Genomic DNA, 15,676 nt, shown 5'->3' with positions numbered 1-15,676 from the left:
AACTAAGTAAAGCATTGTTTATTTGGTGTAGAAAATAATGTCTAGGATTTATGCAGCACTTTTTCCTCAAGGTGCTGAAATTAAGTCCATTCATTACTCTCTAGGATAAATTTATGGGTACTGCATTTCTTTTGAAGAGGAATAAAATAACTCCCATATTATACAGTGATCCCATGAGACAGATTCAGAGTTGCTTTACTAAAGCTAATAGAAAATTAACATGCTGATACACTTTTTTACCTGTTGACATAGGAGTGAAGATATTTTTTGGAATGACAACCCTGTCCTCTGAGTTCCGTGCCCAATCAACCATTCCTTTTCTTCCTTTCATGGGGAAATTGATGTCAGTTAAAACAGATGCAGCAGGAAGCTTCTGAATGCTAGCCACTAGTAAGAAAATTAGAAAATCACATAAATTTAAAATTATTTCATATGTTAAAGCATCATACAGTGACAACAGTACAGCAATAACAAAACTTAATGACACATTTCAAGTAAAGCAGGAATTCTCAGTACAGTAACTGGCTCAGAAAGCATAATCTTCTGTTTATTATGCAGTTCTACTATGGATTAATTGTGTGGTATTGATCGTAACACTTGTCAGCCAGATTCTGATTAAATTTCTTAACAGGGATTATTGAATGTACCAGCTTATACCCTGAAATTCACACATAAGGACATTGTTGTGTCTTCAGACCTAATTCTAAAATGATCAAATGTGACAATAAAAGTAAGAGGATGCTTAAAATTGCTTTGGGAAACATAACTTCTAGATACAGGCTAATGAAGCAATAAAAGAACTTTTATCCTCTATACAGGCACAATTTCAAGATAGAACCATCAAGGAGATTAACATATTAAAAGATCTTGTTGTTTTCACACAAAGTAAAGCAGCATAGCACCTAATTTCTCTTCGTTGAAAGAATAATCTCCATTCTGCATTCTTAATTTGTTTTTTCCACCAAAAACCTCCAGCACCCAAACAACATCAGTGTATATGTATTATTTATAATACATATATCAAGACAGAAGAAATAGGTGTCAAATCTAATAATAGTCAGTTTGGAATTTGGTTTACTCATTTCCGTTTTTTCCCCATTTTCTAACTCAACTATCACCTGGAAATCAGTTTCAGCTTTGCTGTGAAATTTAAGTACAACTCCATGGCAACACAGTCAGTGTCTAGTAAGCCTCAAACTATTTTAAAGGAATTGACAGGGCTGCAAAGGTTTATATACACTCAGAGAGATGACAAACACCACACTGGGAGCCTAGCTGCATTCTTAATGTGCCATGTTGATACCATTTCCTGTGCAATGCCCTTCCTAATCAGTTTATGCAGAGGCTAATGTGGTTGGAAGAGTTTGGATATCAGAACTATACTTTGATCTGCATAAAGATTTCACTGCAAGGACTCTGCAAGGGGGTTAAACAGAAATACAATGGGGTACAGCTGTAGAAACAAGCAGAACAGTAAAATTAAAATAGAAAACCATTGGGTGACTCATCAGAAGTTTTTGTTTGAAAGAAAACTGTAAGTCAAATCCAAAAGAAGAGTAAAATTTAGAAGTTAACAGTATTAACTCTAGAAATATAATCATTAGTAATTGACTCTTATTTTCAAATTAGACTGGTTATGTATCACAGAATCACATTAACGAGGTGGTACTTGAGGTTGTTTCAGACTTCCCATTATAAAACTATCATCAGGGCTTTATAATGCTAAATGAAATCCCCTCCAGGCTGCAATTGGCAAATCCATTCCCAGCACCAAGGGGATGCTTAGTCATGTGAATTTTCAGGTGGTGTGTGGAGGGAATAGAGTTCAGGTGTTTCAGAATTACTGGGGCATAAAATGGATTATGTGCTTTCACATGCAATCAATGATTATACAGAATATATTAACATTGTAAAAATGGATTTTTTCATTAGGTCATAAAATTTAAAAATAATTTTATTTTTCCCATAAATAAAATTAAACTAACACTTATTTAGTTTTAAAAATTAAATACAGCCTGTAAAAGATAATATTGGGATGTTTTTTATTTGTACAGTATTTATCTGTACATCTATGTATCTATCTAATTAGACAGTAGAGCCTTAATATTTCATACGCCTTTTGGATGACAGTTTCCTTTATTGAAATAGGAAATCAATGTTATTCAATGGAATTCACTCTGCAAAACAGGAAACCACTTTAGGACTGGATAAATGGTGAGGGTCTAGGACAGTACTTTCTGTACTCTGTCTCTTTGTATTTTAAATAGGGTCATTTGTCATGGAACCTAAGCAATACTCAGAACCAAAAATTCCAAAATATTTGTTATTGTTTAGGTGATGAATAACAAAAGCAAAGCATAAAACCTAAAACTTTGACTTAAGGCTTATATGGAATAAATATAAACGTATGTGTTTATTGGCAGTGTTTGGTTTACAGTTGGATTAAATTATCTCAAAGTTCTTTCAAAATTCACATTATTCTATAATCTTATATATTTCCATTCTTGGTTCAGATAATTTTTTTTACTTACAATCAAACAAAAGTCTTGCTTATCAAGCCTGATCTCCATATATGACAAGGTAACCCACCTAGCTGATCAAGGGAAGCCAGTAGATGTGATCTCCCTGGATTTCAGTCAAGCTTTTGATACTCTTTTACAGAATTCTTCTGGACAGAATGTCCAGCATTCAGCTGGATAAATGCATCATGTAATGGGTGAGCAACTGGCCCACAGGTCAGGCACAAAGGATGATGGTGACCTGTCACCAGAGAGTTACACAGGGCTCCATCCTCAGCCCTGTTCCTGTTAACAACTTCATAAACGACCTGAAGGCAGGACTGGAAGAGGCACTAAGCAAGTTCACAGATGGTACAAAACTGGCAGGAGCTGTTGAAGCTCCCTCGAAGGCAGGGAGACCTTCCCTGCAGAGAGACCCTGCTAAATCAGAGGGCTGGGCAATCACCAACCATCAGAAGTTCACACAAGAAAGTGCTGGATTTGACACGTGGGATGGGGCAAACCCTGGACTTCCATACAGACTGGGGAATGAGATTCTGGAAAGCAGTGCTATGGAAAGGTACCTAGGCATCCTGGGTGATGGAAAGTTGACCATGAGCCAGCTGTGCATATTTTATGTCCTTCAAAGTCTGCCTCTTGCAGATCCACACAGATTACAAGGTCTTTTTTTCAGATACTTTACCAAACAGTTCCACGAGGATGTGCCTAATGATGCTCCAAGGTGTAAGATAATTTAATGGAATTTGACTGGAGGCAACTATTTCAGGTCTATCAACACAACCAGGTGAATACATGAAATAGATTCCAGCTCTTCAGTATCACTTTAAACTGTATTTTATATTTTAGGAAAGCTAATATTCTTATTAAATATTACTCTATGACTCATTTCAATGAAACTTTGGCTCATGATCATCTGTATTTCCATTGTGAATTGAGATTCTCTAGCTCTGTTTTAATCTGCAGCATAAAATAATTACTTAGTGTGAACTGAAAGTTAACAAGCCTTTTAGAGGAATATATATATAATTCATGTGCTGGGTCATTTGTATGTCAGAAACTCAAATGCAAGGTCCTTTTACATAGATAGTAAGATTATCACTTGACACTTCATTGTATTCTTCTTATTTTAGGTTTGTATAGAAAACAATGCTTCAAATTCTGGAACCCAAATTATTAAGTTCTGCAATTGCCACACAAGGACTGTCTTCTCATTTGAAAAAAAAAAAAAAAAAGTTTCTCACAGGTTTGGTTTTTTGGTGTTTTTGGTGGTTTTTTGTTTTGGTTTGGTTTTTTAAAATTATTATTTTAAATTACCATACCAAACCATCATGTCCTGGTGAGATGGAACACTTGGCAAACAAGGATACTTTTAGGCACTGTGGTATGAGTATTTTTGTTTGTTTGTGCAAACATGCAAATTGTATACTAGTGGAAGAATAGTCAAAGAGAACATGAATAAGAATGAAAATGTAAAGTAGGAAAACAAAAAGATGAAAAAACAGAAAAAAAAGAAAACTGAAATTAAAATTACCTAAGCAGAAGCTGGGGAAAATCTTTATGTGCCATGTTAAATTAAAGTCATCTAATATATGGAAAATTCTCTTTTTATTTATTTGTATCACAGCTATTTTTATAAGTCTTGCCTGCTGTTTTGGACACCAAAATATAAGGAAGACATTAAGCTACTAGAGAGTGTCCAAAGGAGGTGAGGAGGATGGTGAAGGGTCAGGAGGTGAAGCTGTACAAGGAGTGGCTGAGCTCACTTGGTCTGCTCAGCCTGGAGGAGACTGAAGGGAGACCTCACTGTGGTATTCAACAGTCTCATGAGAAGTGGAAGGGAAGGTCCTGATCTCTTTACTCTGGTGACCAGTGACTGGATCCAAGGGAACAGGCTGAAGCCCTGTCAGGGGAAGTTTAGGTTGAATATCAAAAAAAATGTTCTTCACCCAGAGGGTGCTTGGGCACTGAACAGGCTTCCCAGAGAAGTGATCACAGCCCCAAGTGTGACTGAGTTCAAGAAATGTTTGGACAAAGATCTCAGGCTCATGGTCTGATTCTTGGGGTTGTTCTGCACAGGGCCAGGAGCTGGATTCAGTGATGGATCTGTTCCAACTCACCATATTCTATAATTGTGTCATTCTGTGATCGAGTACAGGTGCTCTCTGTGCAAGCTGCAGGTTGAACTCTGGGTGGTGGAAGCCTGAGACAAGAGGCTTCTTTCAGTACTTTTTGATGCACTTTGGTATAAACTACAAGACAATCGCTCAATAAAAATGCATTAATATTTGATGATTCCCTAGCAAATATTGATTCAACAGAATCCATGTAAGTAGTCTAGTCTAATCAATTTAGTGATTGTTTTAAACTGTAATGGATTAATTCTTAATATTCTTTACAAATACTTATTTTCCCTTTAATTTTTATGTTGCAATTGCAGACAACCTGTTTGATACTGCTCTACTGAAAATTTTAGAATTGGCAACTACTGACTGATAATACTAAAATCAGTTAATACAAAATATTGTTGTAACTGATTAAGGCCAAGCTGGTAGGAATAGACAATTTTCCATCACTATAAAAATGACCTGGTTACTCACAATAATATGTGAATGAATTTAAGCAGATTATTTGGAACAGCACAAAAGTAATCAATTAATGTGTCAAGAAAACTTGGAGTGAAAAAAATATTGTAGTTCCCGTATGAGTAGCTCTTGTAGATCATGGCCTAGAAAAGAAAAGCTGAAACATATTGTCTTGATCCCTACAACCCTGAGTGAGTTATAAACTTCCTAATGCAACTTAGTAGCTCTCTGATTGATCAGGCTGCTAAACAACAACTAGAAAAAAGCAACCAAGTAAGTGCCATGAATCATTTCCCCTCCTCTTTATTATTCACCCATTAGCCTCCTGTATTCAACAAAAACTGGCAAAATTTCAGAATTAGACCCTTGAATAATCAATTTGAACAGAAAATCAGATTCACTGAAAATCATGACAGAAAAACAACTGGATGTTTTCTCATGGACTAAGTGCAACTTCATCTCTCACAATACAGATTCAAGTTTTAAAATTACAGCATGCACAGGACATCTACTCCAAGAGTCACACCATGTGCCTGAGAGCATTGTCCAAATGCTCGTTGAACTCTGGAAACCCTGGGGCTGTGAAAACTTTGGTACTGTGATGCCTTTTCCAGTGCCCACACTCTGAGTGAAGAACCTTTTCCTAATATCCAACCTGACGCCCACCAACACAGCTTCAGCCATTTCCTAGAGTCCTGTCACTGGTCACCAGAGACAGGAGTGCATTGCCTGCCCCACCTCTTCCCCTGATCTATGGGTAGCTACAGACCTCTCCCCTTAGCTGCAATACCAGTTCTGATTCTGCTCTCTTGTAAGTGATAACACTATGGGTTTTTTGTGCTTCACAGCACAATAATCACATTGGTCTCTAATTTGCAATAACTCAAGATAAAGAATTTGATTGCATTTCAGTTAAAGGTAATGGAGAATGAGTATATTAGCAGTCTCACTTGCTATTTTCTTATCCTATTTTGACTTGCTCATTGATGGTATACTAAGTATATATTATTCAGCATTTAGTAAATTTGAGTTCATCAATTAACACATTTTGATTTTTGTAACAGACAATGTTTTACTGCCCTTCTGGAACAGCCCCTGCTAAATCTATTTCTGGGTAAAATAGTATTGCAATTGCCTTAGATGATTTTCACAAAGAATATGAAAGGTTTCTGTGTTGAAATTCAGAATACTGAGCACTTCTGTAAAACATCTACATTAAGATTACTCAATTAAAACAATGTTTATACATTACAGAATTATTCTTTTGACCTTAATGACAAAACCTTTGTTTTTTACAGACTAAATAAGCTTATTTAAGTTAGGCCATGTTGGATACACGGGAAACAAAGTCTTGCCTGAATCATCAACAAAGAGCCAGATGAAGATTGAAGAAGATACTTATAACAGACATTCTCTATCCACTTAAATCTCATAATTATTTGCAACAGGCACAAACGGTGAAACCCCCATTTAAAAGAGAGTGATTTGTGCATCTCCAGATTTTCTACAGAACTCTGCATGTGAGCAGGCTTGATTAAAATCCTTCTCTTAGCCCAAAGATAAACTCACTTCTTACCACCTACAAGCTTATGTACAACAGAAGGACTGTGGTGAAGTGGCATCCTCTTACATGAACATGAGAAAAACAACAAGGCAACTTTCCTTCTGGAAGTAACATTGATGAAATCCCCTCACAGTGAACCAACATCAAACCATGTTCAGAAAAAGGCTCCTAAGAAAATGTTACTTAACCATCTACTACTTCTTATGGCCATCCACACAGAAGCAATAAATTCTTAAATTAGAACCTAGTGCTCCATGGGCAGACAAGACAGGAATGCCCCTAGAAGCCTGCTGTGCTCTTGCTTTCCTCAAGCTCATCAGCCCAAAGCAGCTATTGCCTCACTATTCAAGCTTTGGGTAGCAAAACACAGTACCAGTATGGGCAAAAGCAGAAGCAGACATTTAATAGATATTTTCACTAATCAAGGATGAACTCTGCATGAATCCTTTGGTGTCAAGCAAATTGTGGCTTAAATAGGCTCACTGTATTTGAAGGTTAAGAATAATGCTTTGATTAATCAAGAAGCTACCTTAACAGTGATCTCTGAATATTTCTCTTCTGTTTTCTATAGACAATGCAGTGGGGAAAAGTTACCAATTACCATAATATGATCAGTATGATATATAGGACAACTTAGAAAGCAGCATGGTTTCAGGCAATGACCAAGATGCATTTAATAATAACTCAGATTTTTCCTGCAACTTACATAATTAAAAAAAAAAAACATAGACAGCAGACAAGTACATTCTTTTGGTTGTGTGTACTTTTGTTGCTCAGAACTAAATTCTATACTTGAGGAAAAACTCAAGAATATACACATTTCATTGACTCATGAAGTATCACATATGAATAAGCAGTCTCAGAAGTGATTTCTGATTACATTGTGATAACTTTGTTCCAGGTATGGAAATAAAATCTAAAAATTAAAAGTTCAAATAATAATTAGACCAATAAAAATTGTTGTTGCAAACAATAAATCTTTGTTTAAAAAATGGAAAATATTAAAATTTATTCCCTGAGAAAGCTAGTGAATGGAAAGCTGTGGCATCACAGAATTTCTGCATGTTCCAGGTATTATTTCTAAATGTTCCATGGGGATAGGAGTGGGGGGGAGTAGAAGCTCAGAATTTTTGTAATTTTCAATCATTTTTTACTATTTACTAATTAGCAATGCACAATGTAAATTTAATATGGCTATCTGAAGCTAGGAAATGTGGAATGTAAAGAACAAAATCAATCTGTTAATCTGAATAACAAGTTTGAAGAAAACCCAGTTGAACTAATGAAAATGTAAAACAGGTTTTAATGAGCAGATAGAAGAAAATTAATTCTTGTGATAAACTGAATACTTCCTGGAATATACGATAATTTAGAAAAACGCTTTAAACATATGGTAGGAAGCTGAACTTCATTAATTAGAAGACAACTCCACCTTCTGGGCATTATTTTGAAGAAGATGAAGATATGAGCAGCCAAACAGACCCAGAGCCACATCAAAGGTACTCTGTTTCTGAAGGAGCATAGTTTCCATTCTTCTTATTATTGCTAAATAATAATACCTACTAAAACTATGGTCCCAGACAGCTTCTCCTGCCTTGTCATAAAATACTTCTTAAGGAAAAGAAATATTTGGCATAAAGCAAGACAGAAGATGGAGACTGCTGCAGGATATGGAATAAACTTGCACTTAAGTGCATGAGTTTTAATTTATAGACATAAGGTTGAAAACCATGGGCAATATTGAGGGGCAAGGTCACCAACAATACCATTTTAGATTGGCTGGGCAGGTGAGGTGCAGGAACCAAGCATTTTTCAGTCACTAAGGTGACTTGATAAAGTGTCTGTGCTGATGATTCTAGCTGCTCTAAACAAGAGCAAAGAGAGTGAGACAGAAGACAATGTTAAGGAAGTGAGCTCAGAAGGTGGAAATGATGAAGCAGAGTACAGAGAAAGAAGAAAAACTGAGACAGAGATAATTTACATGTTTATTTATCAAGCTTATTCAAAGTTAGATACCCAATAAAAACCATTAGAGAAAGACAAAGAGGACTTGACAGAGAACAAGAGATCAGTAAGGAGGCAAACAGATATGAAAATCAAGGAATTGATAAAAACATTCTATGAACATTACATTGCTTGGAGTGATGCAGAGCAGAGTAGAATGATTGCTTCCCAGAAGCAGTAAATTGAAACAAAGAAGAGATGGGTATTATTTTACCTCTAAGGAAATGATAACTAAAGCTATCATTCAGAAATCTATAAAGATGTGAACTAAGTTATTCAGGATATTGAAAGATGATGTAAGAAGTAAATTCACAGGCATGGAGATAGAAAATGTGATGTAGAAAAGCCACATACAAAGGGAAAAATAATAAATAATGGGAATCAATATATGTTTTAATCATAGCTTTTTGTAGCAAACTAAAACCAGATCTCTACTATATCTTATTGTTGAACAGCTTTTTCATAATCAGACAGAATGGCATTGTGAAAATATTTCAGATAACACTAAAAGAAAACTAAAACTGAAAAAAACCTGTAAATTACTCTAGCATAGAAATGCAGTGGTTACTAGTATGAAAGCAGCTAGTGAATGCTGAACAGGAAAGATCGATTAAAAACCACATCCTGCAAAACAGTGGATATGGAGAAAACACTTGCAGCTGCCTCCTGTTTTTTACAGCAATCCACCAGGAATGTGTAAGTTTCTCCATTTTCCTTCCCAGAAACAGAAGACAGTGCTTTCTTCACACTTCAGCTTTATCAAGGTTGAGCTATTTAACAGGTAAGATCCTCAAAAAGCTCAAGCCTTTAGGTAGGTTTACTAACCAAATTAGTCCCCTCCTTTATATGCATCTGCAGTTGATTTCTATTTTAAAACCTGGCCAAGTCAGAGAAAGAACTTACTGATCTAATATCACTTGTTAGAATACTGAGTTTATGTTTAGAGCTCTTGAAGTAGAAAAATCTGCATGTGATTAGGTCTCTCTCTGAACATGGGGCCCCTCCATCTGAAGTCATTATAAACCATACCTTACCTTGGATGAGAATGTACATTAGGATTCAAGGCTATTAACATCAAGCCTCATCCAGGAGGAAAGGAAGACTAACCCCCTATTTGAATATTCGTTTGACTACTGGCATAATATATAAATCAAGGGTTCATAAGGAAGGCAGGTTTGTTTAATTTGTCCCTGATAACTGTGAGAAGTCTCAAATTAGTGCTTCACTAAATTCTTGACTCTGGTAATTTAGGACACAGAATTTAGTCACAAGCTTAGCACTTCTTGGTCAGCATCAGACTAATTCTCTAGGGTTTATCTACCATTCTGAGTTTTGCATTCAACATGATGCCCAAGCTGTCAGTACCAGTGCATCCCCATTACAGACACAGACACAGACACAGACACAGACACAGACACAGACACAGACACAGACACAGACACAGACACAGACACCTCTACAGCTCAAGCTGCAGGTACTCACAATCAGTGAATTTATGCGACTTTGTAGCTTAGATCAAACTGCAGTGAAAAGGGCTGTGAGAAGTGGGGCCCCATAGACCCTTCAATCAGGAGCTGTACATAAGCTGAATCTGCTGTGGCTGTGTACAGCTATGAATTTTGATTTTCTGAACCCTGACCTGTGGATTCCAGGTCAAGACTTAATGATCTTGGATCTACCTTATCACTATGGGCTTTCCTGAGGACCACTGGACCAGATCCTGACCCTGATGCTTTGATTTGACTTCTTGGCTTGATGTCAGATCTGCCTCATTGTTAGGGACTGACTTGTCAGCTGATGTGGAATATTAGCTGGATCTGGCTAACATCACATACTTTCTCTGCTCTTCTTTGGATGCTGTGGGACCTTGCCTTTGCCAGTGAGGCCAGTGTGTGCACCTTACTGCCTCCTGTTTTCTCTCACTGAGCAGCCTACTCTTGCTTCTCCCTGAACCCAGCAGCCAATAGGCATATGCTGGAATACTAAATGTCTTCCAGACAGGCTTGAGCAGAGTCACACAGAAAGTATGAAACAAAATTTAGAGAGATCTCCTGTGTCTCAGTTTCACATTGAGGCCATGATTTTAACCTATCTCACAGGAGTTCATAACTAGGTCTTTCTATTCTGGAGGCATGTCTAATTCATCTTGAATATTCTCCATAGAGGACATAAACTGGATTAAGATTTGCTTAAGGGATTGTAAAAGGCTGTCCTGAGGCACTGTGAAATATAATTGCCAGGATAATGCACACATGCTTTATTTAGATTGTTTACATCATGCATGGCAGAACAAAACCCAGTACCTCAGTGGGACATACAGACACTACCCAACCTAAGTAGTAAGTAATACTAATTAGACTGAGTTTGATTTACTTGTTCACATTGTTGAATTCTAAATTAACTTTAATAACTAGGGAGAAATATCTCAGTGCTTTTATGGTCATTTCAATAAAACAACTGCACAATGAGGAGATGCTTTAAAAAAGATCTAACTAGAAAATTTGGCCTGTAAAGAATAACTGAGTTTGATTATTATGAGCTGTTATAACTCAATCACATGAATCACTATGGCATGTGGACCTTGTGTTCAGCTCTTGTTATCTAATTCTGGTCATCCCATCTCCAGCATCCCTCGCTTTTTCCCTCCCACTCCTCCCAAATGAGAGGCTTTTCTTGTTGACAAAGCTGTGGGAGGAGGAATCAAAAAAGATCCAAGCATCTAAGAAAGAAATGGAAACAAACAGTAAACTAGTCAGCTAAGTCAGATTTTACATCATTACTGTTTCCCTTGTCAGAATTCAGGTGTCTTACATTTTCATTCATATTGAGTGCAGTTGACAGAGAAAGATAGAGATGCCTAATCAGGGTTGCTTGTGTTGCCTTCTCAGGGTTTTAAAAAATCATCTGAATTTTGATGCACAGTGAGCTTAAACTGCATATACAAATACCGGATTAACCCTTGCTTGTACTGATGAGTCCATAAAATGCACATTATCACTGAGCTCAATCCCAAAATAAAGCATAGAACGTGGTCAAAATAATCAATTCAAGATAAAACACATTATTATACCTGCAGCAGAGAGGCTTCTATGTCTTAAAAAAAAAAATCTATTTGGATCCAGACCAAATTTTCAGAGGCCCTTAGCATGCCTTCAGTTTTGCTTTTACATGCAGTAGAGAATGACAAATTTTGACAATTGATGTATAGAAAGTACTGTGATTAACAAAACATCTCAGGTGTTCCTGAGGTGTGACAGATACAGTCATAAGGAGCCACCATAGTGCCTGGCTCCATGACACTTGCATTCCTAACACAAGCACCTGATGGGACTCAGCTCTCTCCTTGGAAATACACACTACCTGCAACCTGTTTTCTGTTACAGTTATCTCAATACAAATTTGGGGTTTATTGCTATTGTTCTTTCTTCAATTTCATGTGCTATTCATTGCAGTATGCTAATGAAATATTTATTCAGAATAGGAGTCCCCCAAACTATATAATGCTTCAGTGACCTATCCCTTACTTTCTGGAAATATTGCCTGTAGGCAGAAGCTCTGTAAAGCAATGTAATTCTATATTGTTCAATATTCCAGAAAATACAATTATACCTATGAGAAAAGGAAGAGTTTGTGCATGATTAAGTTTTTTGAAAAGCAATTATCATAAAAATAAAACATAAAAAATAAGAAACAGGGGTATAATTTTTGTTTTCTATTGATCAACAGTTTTTGTGAACCACCAACACAACAAAATGGCCACCATTAATTTCCTTTAGCTGAAAGTCCTAACAAAGAGTGACTGAATGTTAATGTCAAAGAAGCTATAAATTTAGTTAAAATGTTAGCAAATTATTTTTAAAAATAATCTGTACATTCAGTCTTGAAAAATTGTTCAGTGTCAAGCATTCTACACCTGAGTCCAGTTCTGCTATTATTGCCATACCTTATTTGTATAGTTATGTATATATATGTATAGGAGTAAATATAATTATGTCCACAGCCAGATCTAGAAGATAGCTAGAAAAAACTAAAGATTTCTTGCCTTCCTATAGTATTTATATTATAATCCCTAGTCAAGATGGCTTTCCTACTACAAATCATACCCTGGAGAACTGGAAAATCAAAATGTGCAACTTACATATGATCCTTCTTCCCCACCATATCCTGATTATAGCATTGTTACCCAACAAACAATATTTTACAGGATCCTGGAAAGAAAATTGCTTTTTTTCCCCCTGTAGTTCTTTTCCTGTCTTTGCTCGGTGTTGTTTTTTCACTGCTATTGCTTTTATAGAATATTTTTTATGTACTAAATGGGTTTTCTGTCTCTAATCCCAAAACATCTAAATGGTGCTTTATTGGAAACTAAACTGACTGCACTCTGGTGGCAAAGATTCGTAATAAAATTGCCAAACTGAACAAAAAATGAACCAAGTTAGGGGTCAGTGTAAGGATGCTCAGTTATTTGATAATATTTCAAAACAGTCCTATTTTTTCAGAAGCACAGATGTGGTCAGCATAATCTGGACCCATCTTGACGCGAACTGTGGCTATTAATGAAATATTTATGATTTAAAAATCTGTGTTCTACAGTTACATTAAGTTTATTGCAAAGGGACATTTGCATTGCCATGAGCCATTTTCAAAAGGTGCTCAAAGTCATCATCCAGTGCATGTGCTGAGACAACATCCTGTTTCCAGTGCTTGGAGAAGGAAATGAATTTGACATAGAATAATTTTGCCCCCAAAACTTACACCTGCAAAAGTCACACCTGCAAGAGGGGTTGGAATAAGGATTTAGAGAACTACAGGCCTGTCATCTTGACCTCCATGTCAGGTAAGGTCCTGGCTGAGCAGATCCTTTAGAGTGCCAACACGAGGCGTGTGATGGACAGCAAGGGGATCAGGCCCAACCAGATGGGCTGAGGAAAGACAGTTCTGCTTGGCTGATCTGGCTCCCTTCCATGACCTGCTTAGTGGATGTGGATGTTGTCTCTCTAGACTTTAGTAAAGCCCTTGGCACAGCATTCTCCTGGAGAAGCTGGCAGCCCATGGCTGAGACAGGGGCACTCTTCACCGTGTTAAGAACTGTCTGGGTGGCCAGGCCCTGAGGGTGGTGGTGAACGCAGCCATATCCAGCCAGCAGCCAGGCACTAGTGGAGTTCCCCAGGGCTCAGCACGGGGGCCAGTCCTGTTTACTGCCTTTATCCATGACCTGGGTGAGGCAATCGAGTGCACCTTCAGCCAGTTTGCAAGTGATACCAAGCTGGGTGGGTCTGTTGGAAGCTGGAGGGTAGGAAGGCTCTGCAGAGGGATCTGGACACTCTAGATTGATGGGCAGATTAAAATGGTATGAAGTTCAATAAGACAAAGTGCAAAGTCCTGTACTTGGGTCACAACAATCTCATGTGATGCTACAGGCTGGGGGCAGAGTGGCTGAAAAGCTGACTGGTGGAAAATGACCTTGGGATGCTGGACAACAGTGGCTGAACATGAGCCAGGGTGTGCCCAGGTGGCCAAGAAGGCCAATGGCATCCTGGCCTGTGTCAGCAACAGTGTGGCCAGCAGGAACAGGGCAGGAATTGTCCCTCTGTACTGGGCACTGGTGAGGCTGCACCTCAAATCCTGTGTCCAGCTCTGGGCTCCTCATTGCAGGAAAGACACTGAGGGGCTGGAGTGAGTCCAGAGAAGGGCACCAGAGAAGGGTCTGCAGGACACTGCTTATGAGGAGTGGCTGAGGGAGCCGGGGGTGTTCAGCCTGGAGAAAAGGAGGCTTGGAGGGGAACTTTTCACTCTCTACAGCTGCCTGAAAGGAGGCTGCAGCCAGGGGGAGTCATTAACATCTCCCTTAAGTAATGAGTCACAAGACAAGAGGAGATGGCCTCAAGTTACACCATGGGAGGTTTAGGCTAGATATTAGGAAAAAAAAAAATTGAATGAAAGGGTTCTGGAACATTCTGGAACATTCTGCCCAGGGGAGTGGTGGAGTCCCCATCCCTGGAGTTATTTAAAGATGTGTAGATGAGGCACTTAGAGACATAGTTTAGTGGTGAACATGGTGATGTTATGTTAATGGTTGGACTCAATGATCTTACAGGTCTTTTCCAACATCACCATTTCTATGGTTCTATACACATTAAAAATAGAGCTGATGAGAAATTAGTGGAAGTGACAAAATAAGTAAAATCAATAAAGTGAAACAACTCATTTAAGCACATTAATAGGAATAAACAATTCTTATCATTCAACAGAGTTATAAAATGTTAGGAATTATATACAAGACAGGATAAGAGGGGAATGGAAGCGTTTAAATAAAATCTGCAAATATGTTTTAATAAGCAAATCCTTGGGCTTATTAATAATGATGCACTAAATTTAGGCTATGTTTATGGAATTTTTATATTACGCCTTATTTCACTTTTAGCTCTTTCTGCACCAGATCAATTCAACACGGGTCCAAATGATTAAACTGAGAACAAAGAAACCTCACTTGAATAGTAACTTGACTTCATTTTTCTTACATTCCTGGGAAAATCCTAGTCACCAACTACAAAATCATTTTCTCCTTTAGTCCAAACTTCAATGTATTATAGAATGGATCTGAATGAAAAAACATTCTAGCCTTTTATATACTTCTACTAGATTAAACTATTTCAACACGAAAGATTAAGACAACGATATGAATACTAAATCCTAAAGTTCTTGCCTCCAAGATGTTCAAATGCTGAGAAGAAACAAAACAGTATTTTGGTAATTTAACAATTTCTAGCTTGTCAGACAGCCTATGATAATTGTCTAACACAGCTGTGAGGTAACATAACTTTGTTTAAGATTTTTTATTGGAAGGTCTACCTAGATTTCCATGAAGTACTAAATAAAAACAAAAATTAAAAAAAAATAAAAATTAAATGTTCAAGTTAAACAATCTCATTTCATGACCAAGCATAGCTAGGAAAGACTTTAAACATTTCTAAAACCACTGATTAATGCTGAATACCAGGTAAAAA

General features: G+C 37.3%; 1 protein-coding gene across 6 annotated transcripts in view; it reads right to left on the bottom strand.

Annotated features, from left to right (window-relative positions):
- The window catches only part of ADGRB3 (adhesion G protein-coupled receptor B3), a 436,843-nt gene that overhangs the window by 184,589 nt on the left and 236,578 nt on the right, over positions 1–15,676 (bottom strand). For all 6 annotated transcript variants that reach the window (XM_079298882.1, XM_079298884.1, XM_079298880.1 and 3 more), the window contains one exon: positions 241–387. In XM_079298882.1, coding sequence (XP_079155008.1) covers positions 241–387 — 147 coding nt within the window. The remainder of the gene's footprint in view (positions 1–240; positions 388–15,676) is intronic.

This window comes from Erithacus rubecula (genome assembly GCF_903797595.1).
Source record: "Erithacus rubecula genome assembly, chromosome: 2".
In the NCBI taxonomy this organism is placed as follows: Eukaryota; Metazoa; Chordata; class Aves; order Passeriformes; family Muscicapidae; genus Erithacus; species Erithacus rubecula.
The sequence above is the reverse complement of the archived record's forward strand: the minus strand, read 5'-3'. Positions and strand labels throughout refer to the sequence as shown.